Raw genomic sequence first — 26,073 nt, forward strand, 5'->3', positions numbered from 1 at the left:
TCGGTGTCAAAAATTTTCGCTAGCGCTTTTCATAACAATTCCAATAAATTTACTCGCAAAAGGCGAGTTCCAGCTAATTAAAAGTGTTTGAAGTGTTATAAAGTGAATTAGAGTTAATTGCAAGTATTAAAAAGAACAAAAAAAAAAACTGCCGGTGCAACCAACTCGCAACTCTGCCGACAGGTTGCAGATCAAAAAATTCATCAGCCCCGCGGCACCACTATAAACCAACGTGCACACAGCCCTTACAATGGCTTCCACAATGCAACTAGAATTCTCACAGGCTATGTCCGACTTCAAAACAATGTTTCCAGACATGGACCATGAGGTAATCGAAGCGGTGCTGCGTGCCAACCAAGGTGCAGTGGATGCCACAATTGATCAGCTGTTGGCTATGTCAACAGATAATCAAAATGAAAAACTACGCAATGAATTGGATGCAAAAACCTCACCACAACAAAGTCTGATCAATTTGTATGTCACAGCTGAACAACAACAACCAGTCACTGCACAGTTGATTGATACATCAGATGGCAATAGTATTGCAATACCACAAAACACCCAACAAAATGCGGCTGCTGCAGCAAATGCCGTTCTATTGAATCTTAGCGGTGGTAGCAATAGTGGTGTAGCGAATGCGTCACCTAATCATCATAATACAGGTGCATCGCCAAAACAACGTTTGGTAAGTGGTAATACGAAATCAACATCATCTGCAAATGCAACACCCAAACGTAGTGGTGGTGGCAATCATCACGGTGCACGACGTTGGAATCCACCTATGCTTGGACCATTACCGCCAACATTCCTGCGTATTACACCGTGCGCTCATGAAATGGTGGTACGCGATTTTGATTTGCCCGATGAACAATTTGCTATGATGTTACAAAATGAGGAGTTTATGAATCAGTTGCGATGGAACCAGGAATTTATGAATGCATTGGAAAAAGAACAAGCCGGTAAGAGTAAAGGAGAGGATGATGCGGCATTTAAGGAGCGCTTGAAACATATGGGTAAAGTTTCACGAAAAAAATTCCTACAAATGGCGCGTGTTTTTACGTGGCAACGTAATAAGAAGACAACAACAGCAAAACAAATTGATTCCTTGCCATTGAGGGAAGAGCCCAGTGATGATGAAGATCATCATCATCAACAGCAAACGCAGCAACAATATCAACGTAAGTAGACAGAGATTGAGATGTGTAGGTGGTGAAGCATTTTGCACGTTTTGGATGAGGTATGATTTATTTAGAAAATTATTTAGTTTTTTTTAATTAAATTTATGTATTTAAGGAAGCGCAGTTGTTGAAAACATTTAAGGTTTATTGTCGACTGAGTGAGAGAACTCCTTATCACGACTACCTTTCCGCAATCGTAGAAAACATCGTATAATTACCTAGGTAGTGACGTTTGGCCGCCGTGGTAAGGTGGTAGCCTACCACACCGAAGGTCTTGGTTTCAAGTCCAGCGCAAAGTAACACTAAAGTATTAGTTTTTTCAATTAGAAAAGTTTTTCTAGGCGTGGTCCCTCCTTGGCAATGATTTGACAAACACACCAAGCTTATATCTGCCATCAAAAGCTTCTTAATTAAAATTCATCTTGCAGATGCCGTTCAGAGTCGGCGTAAAACATGTAGGTCCCGTCCCGCCAATTTTTAGGGAAAATTAATAGGAGTACGGCGCAAATTGGAAGAGAAGTTCGGCCCAATCCTCCTCGGATGTAAATCGCGTCAAGTATCTTTTTTTAACTTGTTGGAAATGATTAACAATCCATTCTAGAATTCATTCTTAAACACTAGCCCATTTTGACTACTAAGTGAAATATAATCTTGTAACTACCTCACGCTTTTTAAAAAAAAATCCCTATTAAATAACCCCCTACTACAAAGAAAATTTCTGTAAACGTTAAATTTTATTTCAAAAATGACTTATCTCAGCGAGAATTCCTTACTTTTTGAATTGGGAAATGGCGTTTATGAAAAAACTGTGATAATGCAATTTCGAAGCAAATTGTGGTGTAGGGCGTTTTCGAACTTTCTGCTGAGCTAAGTTGATATTCCAGTCAGGCATCGATATGATGTTTTAAAATTTACGGATCTCATCAACTTACAGCTGAAATTGAGCCTTTTCGAACTACATTCTGGAATAGGGATAGTTTCAACTATTTGCTGGAAAATGCCGTTTTCCAACCAGTAAGCTTAATTGGGGTTCTATAACTCAGCCGTGAATGAACTCTTAATTTTTCTTTTATTCAAATTTTTTTCTTTGCGTCTTAGCAGTACAAAAAATGTCTCATTGTTTTAATATTATGTTGCCATCAGCGCTTATTTTATTGAATTTAAAAGAGGTTGTTTAAGAAAACAAATGTTATTAATTCGAAGAGTACATAGACAAATTTATAAAAAAAATTTTATAAATAATAAGCTGGTCTGATCTATTTATGTGGGGTGCGAATAAGACAAAGCCAGATTTTGCCAACACAAGAATACTAGATAAGGAACGAAGAGAAAAGACGAGATATACTTTAGAGAGCCTACGTGTAATGCAGAAAAGGGAATATACGATTAACAAGAAAGAAGACACCGATGAAATAGCCGCGACTTATTTGTTATGTTTATAGTTCAGTTTAGTATGACAAGAGTACCACGAATGATGGTATCAACATTGTATGTTTATGTTTTTGTAAAATTTAATGCAACAATATCATTGTTTAGTTTTTTTTTAACGTAAATATTTAATGTAACAAAAATCTACCATTTTCAGTGTAAGTTAGATATAAATGTTTAATGTGTGTTTTAAACTTTGTGCACCTATATGTAACACCTACTAATGTTGTTTTTGTGTTTTTTTATGGATTTCTAAATAAACTTACAGTTACGCTCCTGAAGATGCTAAGAAAATCTTAGCGAAACGTTTAGCTGTAAGGTGGAAAAAGCTTTGTCTTATTCGCACCCCACATAAATAGATCAGACCAGCTTATTATTTACAAAATTAGATAAATTAACTGATCGGATAAATACGAAAATAAAAAAAATGTTTATTTTATCTTAAGTAAAGTTAGTTATCAGACAAAAGCGTTTAAGATATTAAATTAAGTAAAAGGAATTACGTGCATACATCATTAAATACACGTACAAGTAGCTTATAGATTAAGAAGTAGTGCAATATAAAAGGAGGAATGGGTGGGTTTTAATATTTGTATGTATAGTGCTAACAAGAAAGACATCATTTTAAAATTATGTATATTGTATTATTATTAGTTATATAGCATGTATTTAAAAAAGTTTTTTTGTTAATATGATTAGAACAAGATCATATTTGTTATAATTTATACAAAAAATCTACAGCCGTTTTTTATAGAATTTTAGGTATATAAGGTAACCCCTTCATAATGTTTTGGTATTAGAGATCTCTTAAGTTGACATGTGTACCATGAGTATGTTGGTCGCAAGAAGATAGATTCCTGTAAGCCGAGCGAGATGTTACATTGAAAAAAAGTTGTGTGAATTATTAATGGGGTTACACTGAAATTAAAAGAGGTAACACTAAAACAACAACCCTTGGTCGGTAAAAAGAACCGGCTACCGTGGGAAATATATTTATCTCTGGTACAGAAGGCAATCAATTTAACCTCGTACGCGTGCTTGTGTTGTGTTTACATTCAAGTAAATTACTTAGCTTACATGATATAGGTACGGTTTTTTTTTCGAAATCAAGTACTAGGCAGGACTGAATAGGTATCTAATCCCAAATATTACACGTAGTATGTAAACAAAAAATGCAAATAAATATAAATGAATTTATCTATTAAATTTAAATCACCCTCATAATATGTATATTTAAAAAAACAAATACTAACTATGCAAATCAATTTAAAAAAATTCAAAATAAAATATGTATAACTACTGCAATCGATGCAATAAAGATATAATTTTATGCAAACTACATAAAATATGACTAGTCACATAGAAATGCATAAGAAAAACTATAGATACTATGAGTAAAAAATTAGCTGCTGAAGTTTTTAAAAAAACTTTAACAGTTATTTTTTTATTTCGAAATAAATTTAATTAAGCGTATAACGAAATTTAGGTTAACCAGCTTTGAAAACGTTTTCGAAAATTTGGAGTTTTCACATTTTTTTTTCCATATAAAGTTTCCTTATAATAAATAATGTTTGGAAATTTCTGAAAATACTTTTAAAAACTTAGAATTTTCGAAAATATTTGCGAAGTTGAAAGTATTAGAAAAATTATCTGAAAAGACAACAATGGAAAGACAAACAAGGTGATAGTGGTTACCAAGGTGAATTCAGTACCAGGTGTTGTTATCCCAACAGCTGATTGCTTCTTCTTTATTATTTTCAATACAGCGCCTTGTACTTCAATATGTCAGTTAATCGAAATCAATAAAAATTTATTTTTGACTTGACATTCTTCTGCACGGCGAATTGGTTGAATTCGCTTTGCCACCACCTGGTATGGATTCGCCTTGGCCTTGTACAACAATTTTCTTTAGACTTGACGCATGGCGCAACGATACAAGGTGGCAGCATGGGACAGCTGATTATACACTTTTTTATTTGATTTGATACATCAGCTTCCGGCGCAGTACGATTTTGACATTTGTCCATCGAATTTACAAAAACAAAGTACATGAAATTTGTATTTATGTTTGCAGGTATGTCACCATGCTGCCACCTTGTATCGTTCCGCCATGACTTGACGGCTAATAAGTTGAATTCGCTTTCGCATCACCTTAAAGGCAAATCTATACTAGGTAGTGACAAAGCGAATTTAACCAATTCGCCGTGCGGAAGAATGTCAAGTCAAAAGGAAATTTTCATTGATTTCGATTAACTGACATGTTGTAGTACAAGGCGCTGTATGGAAAATTATCAAAAAGAAGCAATCAGCTGATGGGATAACACCACCTGTAATGAATTCGCCTTGGTCACCTTGTATGGATTCGCCTTGGTAGTTTCTTTATATTGTGTAAATATCTTCCAAATCTTATATCCCAGCAAATTTGGGAAAAAATTTATAAAATAACTGATAAAATTCGCAAGTAATTTATACTGCTATTTTTTTATTCGTAAATACGAACAAAATTGTTATTACAGCCAGACAGTTCAACTTCAGCACTGTTTTTTTTTTGTGAAATTATTTTTAAGTAATAACATTTTTGTCAAGTTATCATAAAAAAAGTGTTGACTTTTTTCCAAACAGTACATTTTTGTAAATCGGATACTTTTTTGGAAACTGGTTTTTTAAATCGGTTACTCTGACTCGCCTTATAGAGCCACTTACATTTGTGCAAGCAGTTGTATTTGTCGAAACGGGCTACTTTTTGACACCAATTACTTTGTTTTTGCAACCAGTAACTTTTTTGAAGGCAGAACCATTTTTGGTTTCATACACAATTTGGAGCAAGTTATTTTTTTTTTAACCACGCACGGTTTTGGTGCCAGTTATTTCGTTGGAAACAATTGCTGCCAGAAACGTTCCATTCGTTTTAAGTTAAACCACTTTGTAATTTTAGATTCTCTTTATACATTATATGTTATTAAATTAAAAATATTAGTACCTGGGCGACGGAGCTTTGCTCGGCAATCTTCGAGTATGCCGCATAACATACTTTGTTCTACATGTCACCATTAACCAAACTCTACTTTTTTTATACATATGTACATATATTATATATTTTTACTTACCAATATTTGATTTCCTTAAAAATAGATTTCACAAACATATCAAACACTAGCCGCAAAATGAACTGTAATGAAAAATTTGAAATGGGTAATTCCAGCCTATAGTATAAGGGATTGTTATGACAATTAGTGAAATCGAGAACTAATTTATTTAGGTCGAGTATCTTCATGCGCCGAATTATTAATTTGAAAAATTTTTTTAGTTATACACTATGAAATTTTCACAGTTTTATTACATTCCAAAAACTTGTAAATTTCACGAATGGCAACTATCAGTTAGTTTAATTAAATGTCAACTTACTTCCCTAAGCGCCATCTGTTTGTAAGTAGTTAAATGGTTAGATGTCGTTTTCAAATTGAACATATGCCTCTAGTGTTCAACGGTAGCAAATTACCATGGTGAGATATCTTTTTGCTATGGTGAGAAATCTTTCTAATAGTAATATGTGAGAAATTGCAATTATTCATTTCATATTTGCCAAAAATATGCATTTAAATATATTTTGCTAGAATTTGCCACGGTGCCTTGATATTGCATTTCAATTTTATTAGCGTGTATGAAATTTAGAAAATTAAGTCGAATCATGTGTAAGATTTTTTTACGAAGATTTTTAACTTTAATGTTTTCCTTTAAAGCTTTAATAGAATATGAGTAAGTAGAGTACTATTTCGTCTAACTACCCCAACCCTAACTGGCAACCCTACTCAAAAATGTCCCTATTGTAATGCGGAGTGAAATACCTTTCGTTTGATACCCATATCGGCATATCTCATGAAATTTTTTTAATTTCGAATAGGTGACCGATATGGGTAGGCATATCTCATGCAATTTTTTTTTAATTTCGAATAGGTGGCAACCCTACTCAAAAATGTCCCTATTGTAATGCGGAGTGAAATACCTTTCGTTTGATACCCATATCGGCATATCTCATGCAATTTTTTTTAATTTCGAATAGGTGGCAACCCTAAATGGCAACGCTACTCAAAAATTTTCCTATTGTAATGCGGAGTGAAATACCTTTCGTTTGATACCCATATCGGCATATCTCATGCAATTTTTTTAAAATCGAATCGGTGCAACCCTAAATGGCAACGCTACTCAAAAATTTTCCTCTTGTAATGCGGAGTGAAATACCTTTCGTTTGATACCCATATCGGCATATCTCATGCAATTTTTTTTTAAATTTCGAGAAGGCGACAACCTTGTGAAACATTCTGAGTGGCAACGCCTAGGTAGAAAGTTTTAGAAGGTGATACATTATATCTGTGCCAAATTTCATTTAAATCGATTCAGCCGTTCTGGAGATCGTTCGGCTTACAAATATACAAGAATTGATCGTTTAAAGTTATAAGATAAAGTTGATTAAAGATAACAAAGTATATAATTCGGAAAAAAAATCCTTAATTCCTCCAGTGCAAAAGTTGAACTAATATCTGTTCCAATGATTTTGTTTATTCATATATGTACATATAATATATTCCACTAAAAATTTCCTTCAGCTTAATAATTAGTTTTAAATAATCTTAGATGAATAAAAAATTTCCTTACTTTTATCCAATTAGTAAATTAAAACTAAATCAATTAAATTATTCGTAATATAGTACAATTTGTAAGCATTTGAACATTATAGTGCTTTCCAAAAAAACGAAAGTTTCAATTTTTACTACAATTATAGGTTATTATTTTATAAGTTTTGGAGCTATTTCATTAATTCTCCAAAAATGTGTTTATTACTGATTTAAAAAAAAAAAGTTTTGTGCAATATTCGTTAAATTTTTTAATTAAATAATTATTATTCCTCCATGTGACTTTTATTCTTGCCACCAGTGTATGCATATATATGCAAAAAAATTATTGAATGCCTTTGAAACATTGTATCATATTTATATTGTGCCAAAATATGAACTCATTTATGCCACATTTTTTCTCGAAAGGGCGTTGTGAAGATATCGACTCTTGAGTGGAATATCACCAAATCAAATTTCAGAAAACGTTTGAATAAAACCCTGTTACAGATTTTTTTATTTCAAAAACGCTCTATCTCAGAATTCGGTTGAAGAACGTCCTATCTCAGGGTCTTTTTCATGAACACCCCAGTTGATGTCAAATGTTTTGTATGTATTGAATTTGAGCTCAGACAGAGCGTTTTTGAAGCAAAATCTGAGATAAAGCATAGTTCAAACGTTTTCTGTGATACATGGGTCGTTTTCGAAACAGTAGCCGAGATAGGGTAATATTCAACTCAGCAATCGATATGATCTAGTAAATACTAGGGCTGTACAATTAATCAGTTAAATAAAAATTTAATTTATCATTTTTCTGACTAGTCAAATTGATTATTCACTTTATGTTTAATTTGAAAACTAATCGAATCACAATTTTGTTTAATGAAATAATTAAGTTTGCCCTTTTCACACGAGACCAATTGCTTCATTAAGTGAACATCTGCCAGCAGCCCCAAAAACTATTACGCTTTTACAAAAAATAGTCAAAATGGATACCATCCATGTCCGTCTGTCCATAAACACGATAACTTAGTAAATTTTGAGGTATCTTAATGAAATTTGGTATGTAAGTTCCTGGGCACTCATCTCAGATCGCTATTTAAAATGAACGAAAGCGGACTATATATATATCGAAAACCCGAAAAGTGCGATAATCATTACCTAAGACGGATAAAGCGATGAAACTTGGTAGGTGGGCTGACCTTATGACGCAAAATAGAAAATTAATAAAATTTTGGACAATGGGCGTGGCACCGCTCACTTTTAAAAGAAGGTAATTTGAAAGTTTTGCAAGCCGTAATTTGGCAGCTGAGTATGTAATGTTCGGTTAAACCCGAACTTAGCCTTTCTTACTTGTTTTTGATAGTCATTGGGTACATTGACAACAAAATTCGATCCATCAAGCAAAACATACTAGAATTTTGATTCCATTAGCCATTCAATAATGCAATAATGAGATATGTAATTAGGAATTTTCATTGGAAGATATAAGAATTGTATGGGAGATTCAGTTCAATATGTAAACAAATTTACTAATTATTTCATTAGTCCTCTGTGTGAAATTGGTATAACTTTTTTGATTTCTTTCGAGGTTTTTTCAAATGAAAACTACAATTTTAATTCTTTACAAAAATCTATACAAATATCGCAACCGAGGCAATGTAATTTTGGTTTTTCTTCGATGTTCTAAACTTACCAATTTCTGATAAACTAAATTATCAATATATTTTAATTGATTCAGCTCACATCCCTAATAAATAGAGACGCATAGATTATTTTTATATAGATTTTCTCATTTATAACGTCCTACATAACATTTATAAACATCCTTTATCTATTTTGATCGATTATTCTATTCTATTATTGATTTTCGTAAGTTTTTAGAAAACTTAAAAATTGTATAAAAAAAATCGAAAATTCGAGAAGTTCTTAAAAATCTTTATTTTCTGGAACTGCCTGAGTGTGAAGTTTCGTACATTGTGATTAAGACAAGTGTGATATCTTCAGCATAGACATCAAAATTACAAAAAGATACGATCGCCATATTTTTAAAAATATCGTGGTCTCATCCTGCGTCTTTTTCTATCACCCGCTTAAGATAGCCGGCCGTATGCGACATTGTGCACAAAAGTATGCGCCGCCATATTTAACTTCCTGTCAAAACGCTAAAAAAAAAGCAATTTTGAACATCCTCTTAGTTGTTTTGTACACAACGGTTTCGTAGTCCAAGCAATTTTAGTCTAATAGAGGTGCAGTTTGAAGTCTCTTATAATTCGCATTGGCTTTAGACAGTTTTTTTTCCAAAGGCTCTTTTAGGTTTTATTTCGTTTTTTTATGTCATAGGTTGGTTTAATTTTCTGCAAAAATTCTGTTTTGGTATTTTCAAAATTCGAATGTTTTTCAAAGCTCTTTGGTTTTTCTGATTAAGTAAAATTTTTTGTTCATATCTCGTCTTAGCATCGGCTGGCCGTTCGTCGTGCTCATTTTTGGCACACATGTTAGGCACCTCGTTTGAAACGTCCTGAAATAAATTATTTGTAAAATTTTGGGTAAATATACTCAATACATATGTATGTCTAACTGTTCATGTCTTTATAACATTTTGATAATTTTGTGTTTTTACCTTTCTTTCACAATGAGTTACTGGGAAATTAACACTTTTTCCCAGACTAAGCTACTTCCATATTCCATGAAGACTCCAATTTTGCAATTTCCTCTAAAACGTTTTTGAAATTGTTTCCATAGTTTTTTATGTGCAGTTCATTAAAGTTTTTTCTTTAAACAAGCAAAATAAAAAACTGAAAATTTTTTAATCTTTTTTGCTGCCTTTTGGCGTGCACAGCCTGATGTTATATGTGTATTTGAAATTTTTATAAAGAAATTTCGCTAGGAAACGTAGTAAACGCAGAAAATATTGCACGTTTTTAGGCCAAATATACAAGACTCAGAGAACGCACCAAAGGATAATCCTTCCCGCGCATGATTCAATCACAAGAGGTTTGCTAGACAGATACATTTTTTTGACAATTGCAGCCATTTTGCTCCCAAATCGAATTGGCATCCGTTGTTGTTGTTTCTTTGCGAATTTTCGAATAATATTAGTAGTAGAAATAGGAGGCAATCAGTTTACAAATACCCGATAAGTACTTAACTGCATAATTCCTTAGAACATTTATTTTAATTTTATGATGAATTTATTAACTATGCCATGATCTATTAGTGTGGCTGAACATAGGTTTTATGAAAAGTGTGGACACCAAGGAATCGTGCACTTTCGTAAAACTATGAACATACGAAACCTAAACCAATTCAAAATTCATCGTTCAACGTCAAAACCTCGACTATTAAATCCATTCACGTAAAAATGTCATTAGTAAATAATGGAGATGCAATAACGAAATGTACTCATTGTGCATGTTAACTCATTCAGGTAAAAGTGTAGAACAGGAGTCTATTGCTAATACGCGTCCAAAAATATCGAGAGAGGTGACCTCGACCAATAATCCTAAGGCGGAAAAGAAAAATTGTATCTCTGTCCGGAGATATTTGCAGTTGAAGTTGGCAATTTTCATATGGTTGTTGTAATGTTTTTGTGCACTGAAAAAGATTTTGTGTACAAAGGGATTTTGCACGCATTTAATTTTGATCGGTTTATATTTGGAATAGTATGCATATTCGGACCTCGTGAGGTAATATCAAATGAACGTATTCCGAATATTCTAAATTAATGGTTTATCCAGAACGCTTCCATTAATACTTAACGGAAAATAGCTTTCCGAAATTTCAGAATAAGAAGGTAAATACTCCCTGTGTAGCAGGACTGCACAAAAGCTTAACTCTTCTGTCAAAGTCTATGTAGGAATATAAAGTTGTAAGGCAATAAGCCATTTTATTTTGTTTTTGTCAGTTCATTGCGGCTGCTGAGTATTGTATCACCCCATATCGGCTGCCTGTTCGTAATCATGCTATCTAAAAATATTTTTCAAAAATTTCCCAATTTAGGATTTGTCACAAAACCGCCCTATATTAGAGTTAGATTGCAGAACGCTTCATCTCAGAATGTTTTTCATTAACTCCCTCTTATGACAAAATGCATTGAACTTATGCTCATGTAGGGAGTTTTGGAAACAAATTTTGAAATAGTGCATTTTTGAATAAAATTGTAACGTACGGCATTTTTCAAACAATTTCTGAAAGAATGACCCAACCAACATAACTTTATCAATTCACGAAATATTTAGTAGAAAATTCATTATTTTCCCAAAAACTTTTCGCATTTACAAATTTAATATCACTACTTACATACTACCAAAGATACTTTTCTACTACAATTTTCACTGAAGTGGATTGAATTATTCCCCGTTTTCCTTACTTCGCAAAAGCAACCCGTCCAAATTTTTCAATTTGGGAGTGTCAAAGATCTGTCATCATTGAAGAACAAACCTCTAGTAATTGAATCATGCTTCCCGCGCACATAAAATTGTTGTGCTTTTAATTAAAATTTCAGTTTCAATATTCTTGTCACATTTGTAAGTTTTCTCTCAAATATACTTGGGTTTGAGCATGATACAAAAAGTAAAGAAAATGTAGAGCCCTAGAAAATATTTCACAAATGTATTTTGTTGCTGCATTTTTGAAAGCTTTTGACAGTAAAATGGAAAACTTTATCAGCCCAATTCTAAACGAAAATTCCGTGCGAGTTTTCTCCCTTCTCTCATTCCTGGTATTCTAAATAAAAATTCCTTGTGGGTTTTTTCACTTCTCCCTTTCCTCCTATTCTAAACAATGTTCGAAAAAGCGGAAACCGGTTATGGGAGAAAAGTAGGTATTATGAATGTGAGGGAGAGGGAGATTTCTCTGCCATTTCATAGGAGTTTTTTCACTTGTTAAATTAAAGGGAATGCATCAAAATAGTTAAAGGAAATTGGTTATTTTAAGAAAGAACACTTATTTGTACAAATTTGTGCTAAAATATGTATTTATATTCTACCACAATATTCTCACTTCTAATACAACAACAACTACAACCACAATATTCTTTATTTTAAGTTCAAAAGTATATCATAAGCAATGGTAGAGCTCTTGGTATACAAATTTGATGCAGCCATCCAGAAATTGCGCAAGGATTTTTAAATAAGGCTTAAATAGATTTTGGCATATGACGAAGGACGAATTCAACTCAACGTGGCCGCCAGAAAATTGCTTTGCAGAATGAAAGCAGGCAACTCCGGCGGATTTGTGTTATCCCGCCATCTTCTTATTATGCTCCTCTGATGTTGCTGTGGCACCAATTCATTACTCATTTCAGTGAATACCACATGAAATGCAATAATGTGCATTGTTTATACCTTATATCTTAATTTCAAACAAATTCGCAACAATAATTAAACTTTTCAATTTTTTAAACAAAATAAGAAATGTGCAACGAAATTTCAATTGACAAAACAGCTAACTTCGAAAATTCGAAATTCCTATTCCCCAATTATTGTTCTCCCTAGGAGAACAGAATTGGAGGAATTTTTCCGCGGGAATAAAAAAATCCGCGAGAACAAAATTCCGCGAGAATATTTAGAATTGGTCTGTATATGTTTTCTATGGTTTCTAGACATGTTGTTGTTGTTGTAGTAGTGCTTCGCCCCATCCAATAGGTGCGACCGATCACAAATTGTCATCAATATCCTCTAACGGGAGTCCAAGGAAACTTGCTGTTTCAACAGTGGTGGATCATAATGAGAGAGGTGTTAAAGGCGTTGTTTCCACATTACAATTAAAGAGATGGTTGGTGTCATGTGGGGACACATTGCAAGCGCGGCATACATTTTGTATGTCGGGGTTGATTCTGGATAGGTGAGTGTTTAACCTGTTACAGTATTCAGATCGAAGTTAAGCTAGAGTGACTCGTGTTTCTCTGAGGAGTGTGCGTTCCTCTTCCGCAAGTTTTGGGTACTGTTCTTTGAGTACTGCATTCACCGGGCAATTCCTGGCATAAAGGTCCAACGCTTGTTTGTGGAGTTCACTGAGGACCTGCTTATGTTTTTTGGATTCATACGGCTGAGTTCTCAGGTGCCGTATTTCCTCATAATGCTTACGGAGATGACTCCTTAAGCCCCTGGGCGGTGTCGGCTCATCAATCAGATGTCTGTAGGGATGCCCAAGTTTCTGGATATTCAACAGGAACTGTTTGGTTCGTATCTCATTTCTCTCCCTGATGGAGAGTATTCTCGCCTCATTATGTAGATGTGGCATAACAAGACAGCCCGTGGCGGTTCTGAGAGCAGTAATTTGGCAGGCCTGTAGCTTCTTCCAGTCGGTAATCTTTAGGCTTGGCAACCATATAGGGGACCCGTAGCATGCAATCGGCTGGCCAATTGCTTTGTAAGTGGTAATGAGCGTTTCTTTGACTTTTCCCCAAGTACTGCCAGCAAGAGATTTGAGGATTTTATTACGGCTCTGGATCTTCGGTACAATTGCGGCTGCATGCTCACCAAAATGTAGATCCTGATCAAACGTCACACCCAAGATTTTGGGGTGTAGGACAGTCGGTAGCGTAGTGTCATCGACGTGGATGTTCAAAATGGTCGACATTTGGGACGTCCATGTTGTAAATAAAGTCGCCGATGATTTAGTCGGTGATAATGTCAGGTTTCGCGAGGTGAAAAAACTGGAGAGATCATGGAGGTATCCGTTTATTCTGTTGCAGAGCTCATCGATCTGTGGGCCTGGGCCTGTGGCCATTATTGTGCAGTCATCGGCGTAGGAAACGATAGTAACTCCTTCTGGTGGCGAATGTAGCTTTGATATGTAGAAGTTAAACAAAAATGGGGTTAGGACACCACCCTGTGGCACCCCTTGTTTAATTCTTCTTGGTTTTGATGTTTCGTTTCTAAATTGCACCGATGCCTGCCGACCACCCAGATAGTTTGCGGTCCACCTTTTAAGACATGGGGGAAGTGTAGACCCTTCCCAGTTTTGCAGTAACGTGCCATGGTTGACCGTATCAAAAGCCATTGATAGGTCTAGCGCAACGAGTGCTGTTCTATGGTGGGGGTTTTGATTTAAACCGCAATTTATCTGGGTGCTAATGGCCCCGTATAACCCCGTTTAATAACCCCGTTTCTAGACATAGAGAAAACCCGTATAGTCCATTCACTAAAGTTTTTTAAATTAACAAAAATCACAAAATGACTAAAGCCAATAATTTTTACTGCTATTGCTTACTCGGAGATGTACATTAATATATATAAAAAAAAACTTACAATGGGCGACTTCCAACTCACTAACAAATTATAATAAAGAGGCCATAAAAACTACAAAAAAATATAGATAGGCGAATTAATAAAAAAAAGTAAGCTCTTATAAGCGTGCTAATGCAGAACTGCCAGGTTAATCGGAACCAGCATGTTTATCAACCGTATATAAGTTTCAGTTGGTCCTCGTACATATGTACGTATGCTTTTGTGCCGTTTCAACTAAACATCAAATGGGTCATGTGAAGAGTTATTTCAAACTAAAGATACAAAAGTAGATAATGTTAAAAAAACGATAAAGAATATGCAAAGCAAAATCTTGTAATTTGAAACCTTTCCTTTTTATATATATACATACATATGTAGTAAAAAAATTTAAAATTTGAAGTTGTTTGGTAAAGAAAAAACCGCTACCATTAAAAAGACAGAAAGCGTAAAAGTAAGCAAAAGGGCGGCTTCTACATTGGTATCGTAGTTGGGCACGGTGCACACAATTTTAATATAGTGATAGTGAAACATTTTGCCACTTTCACTAATAGTTACTGCACTATGGTCAACTATGATTGGTGTGTACAGATATTTATAATGCATACATATACATAAGATAATACAGGTGCGTACATATTAACTTACTCCTAATATATATAAAATTAAGTTAATGTAAAATAGAAAAAACAAAAAACAAGTCAACACTACTAATTACATAAACTAAAATCTCTGAGATAAAAAAATATATAGAATTATACTTAAATATTATTAAAAGCCATAAATATAATATTTAACTCTACCAAAATGTAACAAAGAATAAATGTTATTCAAAATATCAAATTATGAGTCTATATTTATTTTTCTTCTTATACATTTTATGAGCTGAAAATACTATATTAACTCGGGCCCATTGTTAGAGTTAGAAAGGGCGGTTTTCACCATCTTTGGTTAACGCTAACTGGCACTTTTTTCGTCAGTTTAGCGAAAGATTTGTTTCAATCAAAGTGTAAGTAAGTTACCCGAAGATGATGAAAATGAGCCCAAGTTTGTCAAGTCCTTCAATATTCGAGATTATCTACAGCAGGGAACAGAAAAATAGCAGAAGCAATTTTTACCAAATTTCGTCAATCAATATTTTATTATTTTTTTTTTTATATTTTTTTTTTTAATTTTTGGTCACTGGAAATATGCAAACCAAACTCAAAAAGTTTTTGAAAAATACGAGAAAAATTAGAAATTTGTATTTGGTGTTCTCTGATTTTTATTTTAGTATGCAGTTTTGTTCCCAACCAATGTTAGTTAAATGTTAGTTAAAACAAGTATACTCAGCGTGAGCTTCAATTCTACATTTCATTTCAGATAAATTACTTTTCTACATAAAAAAAATTTCTCCCCAATCCCCTTTTAATAAAACTTGATAAGTGAAATATCATTGATTCAAAACTATTTTTTGCTAAGTTATAGCTTATTATTTTCGTCTACGACCCTTTTAAACCTTTTAAACTTGTTTTATATCTAAGTTGCCGTGGTCTTCAGCCGATCCCGTCCATTTTTACTAGAAATATTTTCTGCTATAAGGAAAATTTATGTACCCAATTTTATTAAGATCCATTAATTTTTCTTCTAGTTATGGCTCCCGAAACATAGAAAATTGCTTAGTCATAAAAGGGGCGGTGCCACGCCCATTTTTTAAAATTTGAAGTTTTTCCTATTTATTGTTATAAATCCACTTGGGAAATGAAATACCATTGTTATAAAGCTCTTTTTTGCAAAGATATAGCTTATTTTATTCTTCCATGACCCATTTAAAAATCTTTTATATAAAAGTGAGCGTGGCCCTTAACATATTTCGTTAATTTTTCTTCAAAGCATTCCTTCTAGTAAAGGCAACCTCTCTGCCGAATTTTGTTACGATAGGTTTAACGATTTTTGATTAATAACACAGGCCGACAAAATGAGACCGATTTTTTTGACCATAAACCAGACCATACTTTCCTAAAGGTTTTTGATGCGCTGAATTCAAATCTGGACGCAGAATTGCTCTATCACGTCAGCATTTTGAAATATCCTAACCTAAATGTGCAAAAAAACCCGTTTTTGCCTATTTTTGAGGTTATATATAAACGACAGATTTTTTTTTTTAAAGCACACATAGCATCTTAAAGAAGAAGTCTTTCTCTAACGAATGGCGTTGAGTTTGCTCAAATATCTTTTTTTTCGATATCCTAAATATCTCAAAATCCTGACGTGATAGAGCAATTCTGCGTCCAGATTTGAATACAGCGCATCGAAAACCTTTAGGAAAGTATGGTCTGGTTTATGGTCAAATTTCTTGTCGGCCTGTGTAATATTTGTAAAATTGATTTTATTACAAGTGGGCGGTGCCACGTCCATTTTAAAAATTTTTTTCAGATTTTTATCAAGAGTCTCAATATCAGTCCACATATCAAATTTCAACATTCTAGGTGTATCATTTACTAAATAATCAGGCTTTTTGTTTTTTCCAAAATGTTATATATGTGGTATTCCATCCCATTTCGACCAATTTTGAACCCCACCCCTTTAGAATTGGCTGAAAGTTTTTCTTCTTTTTCTAGCTTGCGAAAGACGTTTTTCAGAAGTTTTTCAAATTTTTTCATCCAACTCAAAAAAAGTTATGAATTTAAAAAAAAAACACCGTTTTTGTTTTCAAAATGCTATAACTTTTTCAAAAATTGACCGTTTAGGATCATTTTTTTTAAATATGTTTTTAAATGTACTTTTCGGAAAAAATACAAAAAAAATTTTAAAGTTTTTTTTTTCAATTAAATAAAAAAAAAAAAATTCTCGGCCCACTCCGGGATTAGTGGGGATGATTGCAGAATTGATTGAAGTTTTTTATGAGAAAAAAAGGGCGAAATTCGAAAAATCTGGAAAAAATGAAAAATTACAAAAAAAAACTTTAAAAATTTTTTTGAATTTTTCCGAAAAGTACATTTAAACACAAATTTAAAAAAAAAGATCCCAAACGGTCAATTTTTGAAAGTTATAGCATTTTGAAAACAAAAACGGTGTTTTTTTAAAAATTCATAACTTTTTTTTAGTTGGATGAAAAAATTTGAAACATTTCTGAAAAACGTCTTTCGTAAGCTAGAAAAAGAAGAAAAACTTTCAGTCAATTCTAAAGGGGTGGTCGAAATGGGATGGAATACCCCGTATATAAAAAGTTGCGTAGTTATCATCCGATTTCGCTCATTTTCAATACCAATCTGTTCTGGGTCCAGATAAGCTCGTGTACCAAATTTGGTGAAAATATCTCAATATTTACTCAAGTTATCGTGTTAACGAACAGACGGACGGACGGACGGACATGGCTTTTTTTCGATACTGATGCTTTTGATATATGGAAGTCTATATCTATCTCGATTCCTTTATACCTGTACAACCAACCGTTATCCAATCAAAGTTAATATACTCTGTGTGCAAAGCACGCTGAGTATAAAAATTACATGCTATAGGTCCTTCAAAATTCGCATTGATTTTTCAAAATTTTCCAGAGGGTGTTTTAAATTGTCATTCATATATAAAAAAAACATGTTTAACACTTTGTATGGAGGGAAATCTCAAACACCCTACGGAAAAAAATATAAATTTTCAAATTTACCTGAATTTTTTCGAAAACTTTTTTGATATTGGTTATTGATACTAGAAGAAAATTACAAAATTTGCACACGGCGATGGTTACTAGGATATGTTTCTGAATTTCACTTTTTCCTCAACTAGCTTTTCGGGAGCTGAGTTTTGAGCTCGAAATCTCCAACATTCATACTGGAATAAAGGCAGTTGCCTCTAACCTGTCAGCCAAATAAGCGCCCCGCTGCACGTTTTGTAAGTTACCTCTAGGTATTGCCTTTTTTGAGATTGGTTATTGATACTAGAAGAAAATTCAAAATTTCAAAATTTGCACACGGCGATGGTTACTAGGATATGTTGCTATTATTTTTATTTTCGAGAAAAACGCGTTTAAATTTTTGTTTAGCTTGACTCTGTGTAGCGGCCGGCCGTTGTGAACGAATTTTGTAATTAAAATTTAAGTAACTTCCCGATAAACAACAAGCTTGAAACTTGGAATATAGTTCGGAACCCGATGACATATTTCAAAAAATCTTATTTGTGGTCCGATTTGGCTTTAAATGCGATTTGTCTAAAAACTAAAAAAGAAAGAGCGTTAAATTTCCTATAAAAATCACTCAAAAGGTGAAGAACGGTATTTTCGCACAATAGGGTCGTTTCATGATTCCAGGTGACATATATATTCTCTATGTTTTTGTTTTTAATCCAAATTGTGCGGAATAACTTTAGGCTCGTTCAACGAAACTTGAAAAGTGTCATTGGATTTTCCAGCAGTGCATTATTAGCAATACTTCCGCTGTTTACTATTATACCTACATTTTGGTTTGCATAGTTTTAAGTATAAAATTTATACAAATTTTTCTTCAAATATCGAAAATAAGAAAAAAAGAGTTTAATTGACGAAATTTGATCAAAATTTCCACGTTAATATTTTTTGTTCAATTCTGTATGTAATTTGGTAAGCGGATGTATGTGGTGTATTTGGTATTGGCTACCTTATTTTAGTTCCATGACAATCCCTTCCTGTTGCACACATAATCTTGTTTTGATGTCATAAACCCAAACGTAAAAGAATTGAAATAAGCAAAGAAAAAAATATAACATTTCTTTCAAACATTGTCCAATCACGTGCTCAACGATTGCCTTTCGCACAATGCTTTGTACAGAACTTTGTAGGCATACGATATACATAGAGCAGAGTGTTCCGCGTTAGCGCGGTTTTGCGTATTGTGCAAAGCACACTAAAAAAGTTCGGGCCAAATTTGGCGAAGAACCTGCTGATCGAGATTATTTTTCGAATAATTGCAGTATTATATTTCAGACGGGGTCTTTTCTAGGAGTTGTACACCTTTCAATTGCTATGGTCACAAATGCATCCCCTCTGAGGTAAAATCTCGGTATGGCCATGTAAGTACTAATGTCACCCAGATTATCAAAAACCAAGTAGCAAGCAATAATCGTCGAAGTCCCATGTAAAAGGGTAATTTAATTATTACTCATTTCCAAATAAAACAAGTAAGGAAGGCTAAGTTCGGGTGTAACCGAAGATTACATACTCAGCTGAGAGTTTTGGAGACAAAATAAGGGAAAATCAGCATGTAGGAAAATGAACCTAGGGTAACCCTGGCATGTGTTTGTATGACATGTGTATCAAATGGAGGGTATTAAAGAGTATTTTAAAAGGGAGTGGGCCATAGTTCTATAGGTGAACGCCTTTTCGAGATATCGCCATAAAGGTGGACCAGGGGTGACTCTAGAATATGTATGTACGATATGGGTATCAAAGTAAAGGTATTAATAAGGGTTTTAAAAGGGAATGGCCCTTAGTTGTATATGTGAAAGCGTTTTCGAGATACCGACCAAAATGTGGACCAGGGTGACCCAGAACATCATCTGTCGGGTACCTCTAATTTATTTATATATGTAATACCACGAATATACATATATGGAATACCAGTATTCCTGCCAAGATTCCAAGGGCTTTTGGTTTCGCCCTGCAGAACTTTTTCATTTTATTATACTTAATATGGAAGGTGTCACACCCATTTTACGAAGTTTTTTCGAAAGTTATATTTTGCGTCAATAAACCAATCCAATTACCATGCTTCATCCCTTTTTTCATATTTGGTATAGAATTATGGCATTTTTTGTCATTTTTCGTAATTTGCGATATCGAAAAAGTGGGCGTGGTCATAGTCGGCCATTTTTTATACCAAGATAAAGTGAGTTCAGATAAGTACATGAACTAAGTTTAGTCAAGATATATCGATTTTTGCTGAAGTTATCGTGTTAAGGGCCGAGCGTGGCTTCCACCGATTTCGCCCAGAAAACAGTTATCGTCATAGAATCTATGCCCCTACCAAATTTCACAAGGATTGGTTAATTTTTGTTCGACTTATGGCATTAAAAGTATTCTAGAAAAATTTAATGAAAAAGGGAGGAGCCACGCCCATTTTTAAATTTTCTTTTATTTTTGTATTTTGTTGCACCATATCATTACTGGAGTTGAATTTTGACATAATTGACTTATATACTGTAAGGATATTCCATTTTTTGTTATAATTTGACTTAAAAAATTTTTTTTTTTAAAGTAGGCGTGTTCGTCATCCGATTTTTCTAATTTTTTATTTAGCACACATACAATTTCATCATGATATCTTCAACGACTCCCAAATTACGGCTTGCAAAACTTTCAAATTAAAAATAAAATAAAAAAAATTCAAATTACATTCTTTCAAAAGTAGGCAGTGCCACGCCCATTGTCCAAGTTTCATCGCTTTATCCGTCTTTGGTAATGAATTATCGCACAGTTTGGGTTTTTCGAAAAAGTGGGTGTGGTTCTAGTCCGATTTCGTTCATTTTAAATAGCGATCTGAGATGAGTGCCCAGGAACCTACATACCTTATTTCATCAAGATACCTCAAAATTTACTCATGTTATCATGTTTACGGACGGTCGGACGGACGGACATGGCTCAATAAATTTCTTTTTTCGCCCAGATCATTTTGATATATAGAAGTCTATATCTATCTCTATTAGTTTATGCCGTTACCGATTACCGTTGTGCGAACACAGTTAATATACTCTGTGAGCTCTGCTCCTCTGAGTATAAAAATTTCAAGTTTGACTAAAAAGCTAAAAAGTTTGGAAAAATAGTAGGAAAGTCTAACTTCGGGTAGCACCGAACATTTCATACCCAGCTGTGCAATTGAAACGCTGTTGTTTGCTTTGTGTGATTAATTGCGTTATAAGCCTGCGCAATAATACATATATGGTTCTATTCTGAAATCATTTTCGTTCAAAAGAAGCAAAAAGGATGCAGAGGCCACCACTAATGAACTTGAGCGGGTAAAAATGCATTTTAACAGTTGCACTTTGAAAAAAATGTTTATGCCAAATTTCGTTCGGATGGGAAGATTTTCGTTCGACTAATGGCATTAAAAGTGTTTTGGAAAGAGTAACCAAAAAAAAGGGGCAGGTCACGCCCATTTTCAAAATTTGTTTAAGTTTTGTTCTTAGCTCAACCATACCACTAATGAGTGAGAATATCAGTCAAATGTAGTTAAATACCATAGAGTTATTGCAAACTTTGTTAAGGTTAGACCTTTAGGAAAAGTGGACGTGGTCTTTAAACGATTTTGATTATCTTCACTCAGTCTATATAATGTGGCGAGAATAACTAATGTCTGTGCCAAATTTCAATGTAATGTCTTTACGGCTCGTTAAACTTCGAAATTTTCTTCTTCTAAATGTGGGTGGTGCCACGTCCATCTTATAAAATTTTTTTGGAATTAATGTTTTGCGTCATAAAACCAACCCACCTACGAAATTTCATTAGCTCAGCGGTATTCGTTTTTGAATTATCTAATCTCCATTTTTCTAAAATTTCTATATTGAAAAAGTGGGCGTGGTTACCGTCTGATTTCGCTCATTTTCAATACCAATACATTCTGGTTCTAGATAAGCACGTAAACCGAATTTCCAGTGTACAAGTACAGTTGGGTATTAAAATCTTGATCGTATCTAGATATCGCATTTTACTAAATTTCATGCATTTGTATTGAATAAAGTAACTGTGACACAGCAACATACATACATACATACATACATTATAGATATTGGTTACAAAAGCCAGGGAAATTTTAAAATGCCTTTAATTAATGTACCTAGTTCTCCCTTATAACTATGGATGCGTACAATGTGTCCCTCTCCCATTATAGCTCCGACACATAGCAGTTTTTCATATAGATGAGTTTAACACAAGCTTATGCATTATGAGTAGATTACACGTATTTTTATGGAGAATGGTAGAATGAGCGACACTGGCGCCATCTGATATTGAAAAGTAGCCAACTCCCCAATTTTGTTCCAAGCAAATCATAAGAAAAAGAATTTGACATTTGGCTAAAGGTGTTTGCACACTTTGCAAGTGAAATTATTTTTCCCACTGGTTGGTACATTTTCTAACATTTTTCACAATGAAAAACTGCAATATAACAATCGAATACGACACAAAATATGTTAGCAAGTATTTTTGCTGTATAGGAAGAATGTTTACACCAGTGCTTCGCGAAATTTTGTATGTGAATTGGCAAGACGAAATAAACTTTAATTAAAGGTCGCTAAAAATCTCAAGTAAACTTCAATTTCCAAGTCTGAAGTTCCTTCATATTTACAAACTCAACAATGCATAAACGCGGAATGCATAAGCTTGTGTTAAACGCATCTATATGAAAAAATGTCATTGTACCGCGGCCTTTAAACGCATCTATACGAAAAATGTCATTGTGTCACGGCCATAATTGAGTTCCGAGTTTCCCACAAAAGCCTGTCTCGGCGTACACGTCATGTGACCTGTACACATTCATATATACATTAGCGTGCGCCTCATTTGCATGGACACATTTTTGTTAAATTTTTGTTTTTATACTCAGCGTGCTTTGCACACAGAGTATATTAACTTTGATTGGATAACGGTTGGTTGTACAGGTATAAAGGAATCGAGATAGATATAGACTTCCATTTATCACAATCATCAGTATCGAAAAAAAAATTTGATTGAGCCATGTCCGTCCGTCCGTCTGCCCTTAACACGATAACTTGAGTAAATATTGAGATATCTTCACCAAATTTGGTACACGAGCTTATCTGGAGCCAGAATAGATTGGTATTGAAAATGAGCGATATAGAAAATTTAGAAAAATGGAAAATATTAGATAATTCAAAACCAATTACCAGTATATTTATTTGGTAGTTGGGTTGGTTTTATAACGCAAAACATTAATTCCAAAAAATATTAGAATATGTACGTGGCACCACCCACATTTAGAAGAAGAAAATTTGGAAGTTTAACAAGCCGTAAATCAAAAGTCGTTTAAGACATTACATTGAAATTTGGCACAGCCATTGGTTATCCTTTCCACATTATATGGACTGAGTGCAGATAATCAAAATCGTTTAAAGATTTTTAAAAGGGTCGTAGACGAATAAAATAAGCTATTACCTACTTAATTGGCGCTTAACCGTTTAAACGGTTATGGCCGTCCAACCGGCGACAATTGGTCACATCAAGGGAGTTTAAATCGTTTTCCACCTGGTCCTTGCAACGGAGTGGGGGCCACTCTACCTCTGCTTCCATAGGCGGGTTCCGATAGAAACACTTTCTTGGGCGGAGCGTCATCTTTCATTCGCATAACATGGCCTAGCTAGCGCAGCCGCTGCGTTTTAATTCGCTGGACTATGTTGATCTAACTTATATTAATAAGCTATATCTTAGCGAAAAAGAGCTTTGCATCAATAGAATTTTACTTTCTAAATTGAAATATAACATTAAATTGGAAAACACTAAAATTTTTAAAAATGGGTGTGGTACGGCCCCTTTTTTGTATAACTAATTTTCAATGTTTCGGGAGCCATAACTCGGAGAAAAATTTTACATATCGTAACAAAATTGGGTACACGTATTTTCCTTAGAGCAGGAAATATTTCTAGTAAAGATGTATAAAATTGGTTAAGGACCACGCTCACTTTTATATAAATGACTTTAAAAAGGGTCGTAGGCAAAAATAATAAGTTAAATCTTAGCGAAAAATAGTTTTGTACCAATCGTATTTTGTGCCATTATAACAAGAAATGGGAAAAATTCAAATGGCTCTTGTGTGTTTATGTTTATTGTTCTGTTATATCTTTATTTTAAAGTAAACAGTAGGGAATCCCCATATCTGAAGCAAACTGCATTATTACCTGCTCAAGGTCATTGGTGTTAGCCTCTGTATCCCTTTTGCTTCTTTTAAACGAAAATGAGTTCAGAATAGAACCATATACATATGTATTATTGCGCAGGCTTATAACACTATTAAGCGCACAAAACAAAGAACAACAGCATTTTAAGTGTACAGCTGGCAATGTAATGTTCGGTTTCACCCGAACTCAGACTTCCTTACTTGTTTGTTAATCCATTTACATAATACGTACATATCGGTGACTGATTGGAACATGACTGTATCGGCTAGCAGGTCGAGGACATTCTATCTTAGAACAGTTTTCAAAAATTTGTTTCAAAAATTCAAAGGTATGGTTATCTTCCGCTCACCATTCGATCAAAGGTCGGAGGCTTATTTATGAAAACTTGATTTCGGAGACAATTTTAAACTGCTTCAGCACACGGAAATTTTTAAACTGTTTTGTAAAATTTTGCCAAGTTACTTAGCTGTATAGTTTTGGTGGAAAAAACACAACACTTTTGGTGAAGCAATCTAATGTTCACATACTCATACAGTGATCCCAATTTGTATTCATAAGGAACTTTTTTATAATATTCACAAAGCTTTTCTTCAGTTAAATTATTTTCGCTGACAGCAAAGGCCAAATATAAGGGCAGTATTTAGACACGATTGGTTTTATGTACCTTAAAGATTAAATTGTATGCAATTTGAGGAAATTAGGGCCACGCCCTTTCAAAAAAGTTAAATCCGAAACAAAAGGGAAGAAGAAGGGGTGAGGATAGGAAAAGCTTGAAGAAAAGAAAAAGTCAGAGAGGAAAAAGAGAGAAGATTAGACTAAACCACCGAGAGAAGAGAGAGGGCTTACTAGTATTTTTATACACAAATACCGAAACTTGGTGAGCAAGAAAACGTCCCTGTACGGCACCACTGTATGTATACGCGACCAACGACCTATCTCGATGTCAATGTGTTTACAAGTAAAGACATTAAAACGACAAAGCTGATAATGAAGTGAAGATACTACAGACAGTGGCAATAGCAAAGTATGTCTATGGATTACAGCAAACAAACATATGTATGTATGTATACTAGGGCGGGTCAAATTGTATGGAAAAAAACTTCAGGTGCACATCCAGTTTCTGAATCTATGGCCCATACTGAGTAATATTGTCCATGGGACCGTAGGTCTGAATATTTTTTTTAGAAATTTTTATTATTATTTTTGTTAGAAAATATTTTGGGCTATTTAAAAATTGAATTTTCAATATGGAAAAGTAAAATATTCGTTGATTTTTGCAACAAATTCGTAGATTTTCCCCAAAAAGAAGCGATAAAATGCGAGAAATAGGAGGAAAGCGCCCTATAGCGACGAATATTTTACTTTTCCATATTGCAAATTAAATTTTTAAATAGCCCAAAATATTTTCTAACAAAAATAATTAAAAAAATTTCTAAAAAAAAAAATATTTTCTAACAAAAAGCTCGAAAAGGCTCGAAATTAATTTCAGACCTATGGTCTCATGGGCAATATGGCCCATAGATTCAGAAACTGGATATGCCTTTTCAACAATAAATTTGAACCACCCTAATGTATACTCATGTATGCCTACGTTACTTTTTATTAATTCTGCTCTCAAACTTTATTTCTTCAATAGAGGAAGTGACGCCCTGCCCTTCTGTGTACTCATTTTAAATGCCGGCCGGCTTGAGTGTTGATGACCCAGCTACGACACCGGCATACATACGAAGTAATTGAGAACACATACATATGTAAACTAAGATTACC

General features: G+C 33.9%; 1 protein-coding gene across 1 annotated transcript; it reads left to right on the top strand.

The window, feature by feature from the left end:
* On the top strand, window positions 1–26,073 carry LOC137252111 (CUE domain-containing protein 1). The gene is made up of 2 exons (XM_067787363.1): window positions 1–1,178; window positions 25,943–26,073. The coding sequence occupies exons 1-2, from the start codon at window positions 251–253 to the stop codon at window positions 25,978–25,980; spliced, it is 966 nt and encodes a 321-aa protein (XP_067643464.1). The 5' UTR covers window positions 1–250; the 3' UTR covers window positions 25,981–26,073.

Source organism: Eurosta solidaginis, chromosome 5 (genome assembly GCF_040869045.1).
Source record: "Eurosta solidaginis isolate ZX-2024a chromosome 5, ASM4086904v1, whole genome shotgun sequence".
NCBI lineage: Eukaryota > Metazoa > Arthropoda > Insecta > Diptera > Tephritidae > Eurosta > Eurosta solidaginis.

Excerpts from the sequence above, each read along its gene's own strand:
- LOC137252111 (XM_067787363.1), top strand. The coding sequence starts at position 251 with ATGGCTTCCACAATGCAACTAGAATTCTCACAGGCTATGTCCGACTTC. Across the intron at positions 1,179-25,942 it reads AACGCAGCAACAATATCAAC|AGGAAGTGACGCCCTGCCCT; the intron begins GTAAGTAGACAG and ends TTTCTTCAATAG.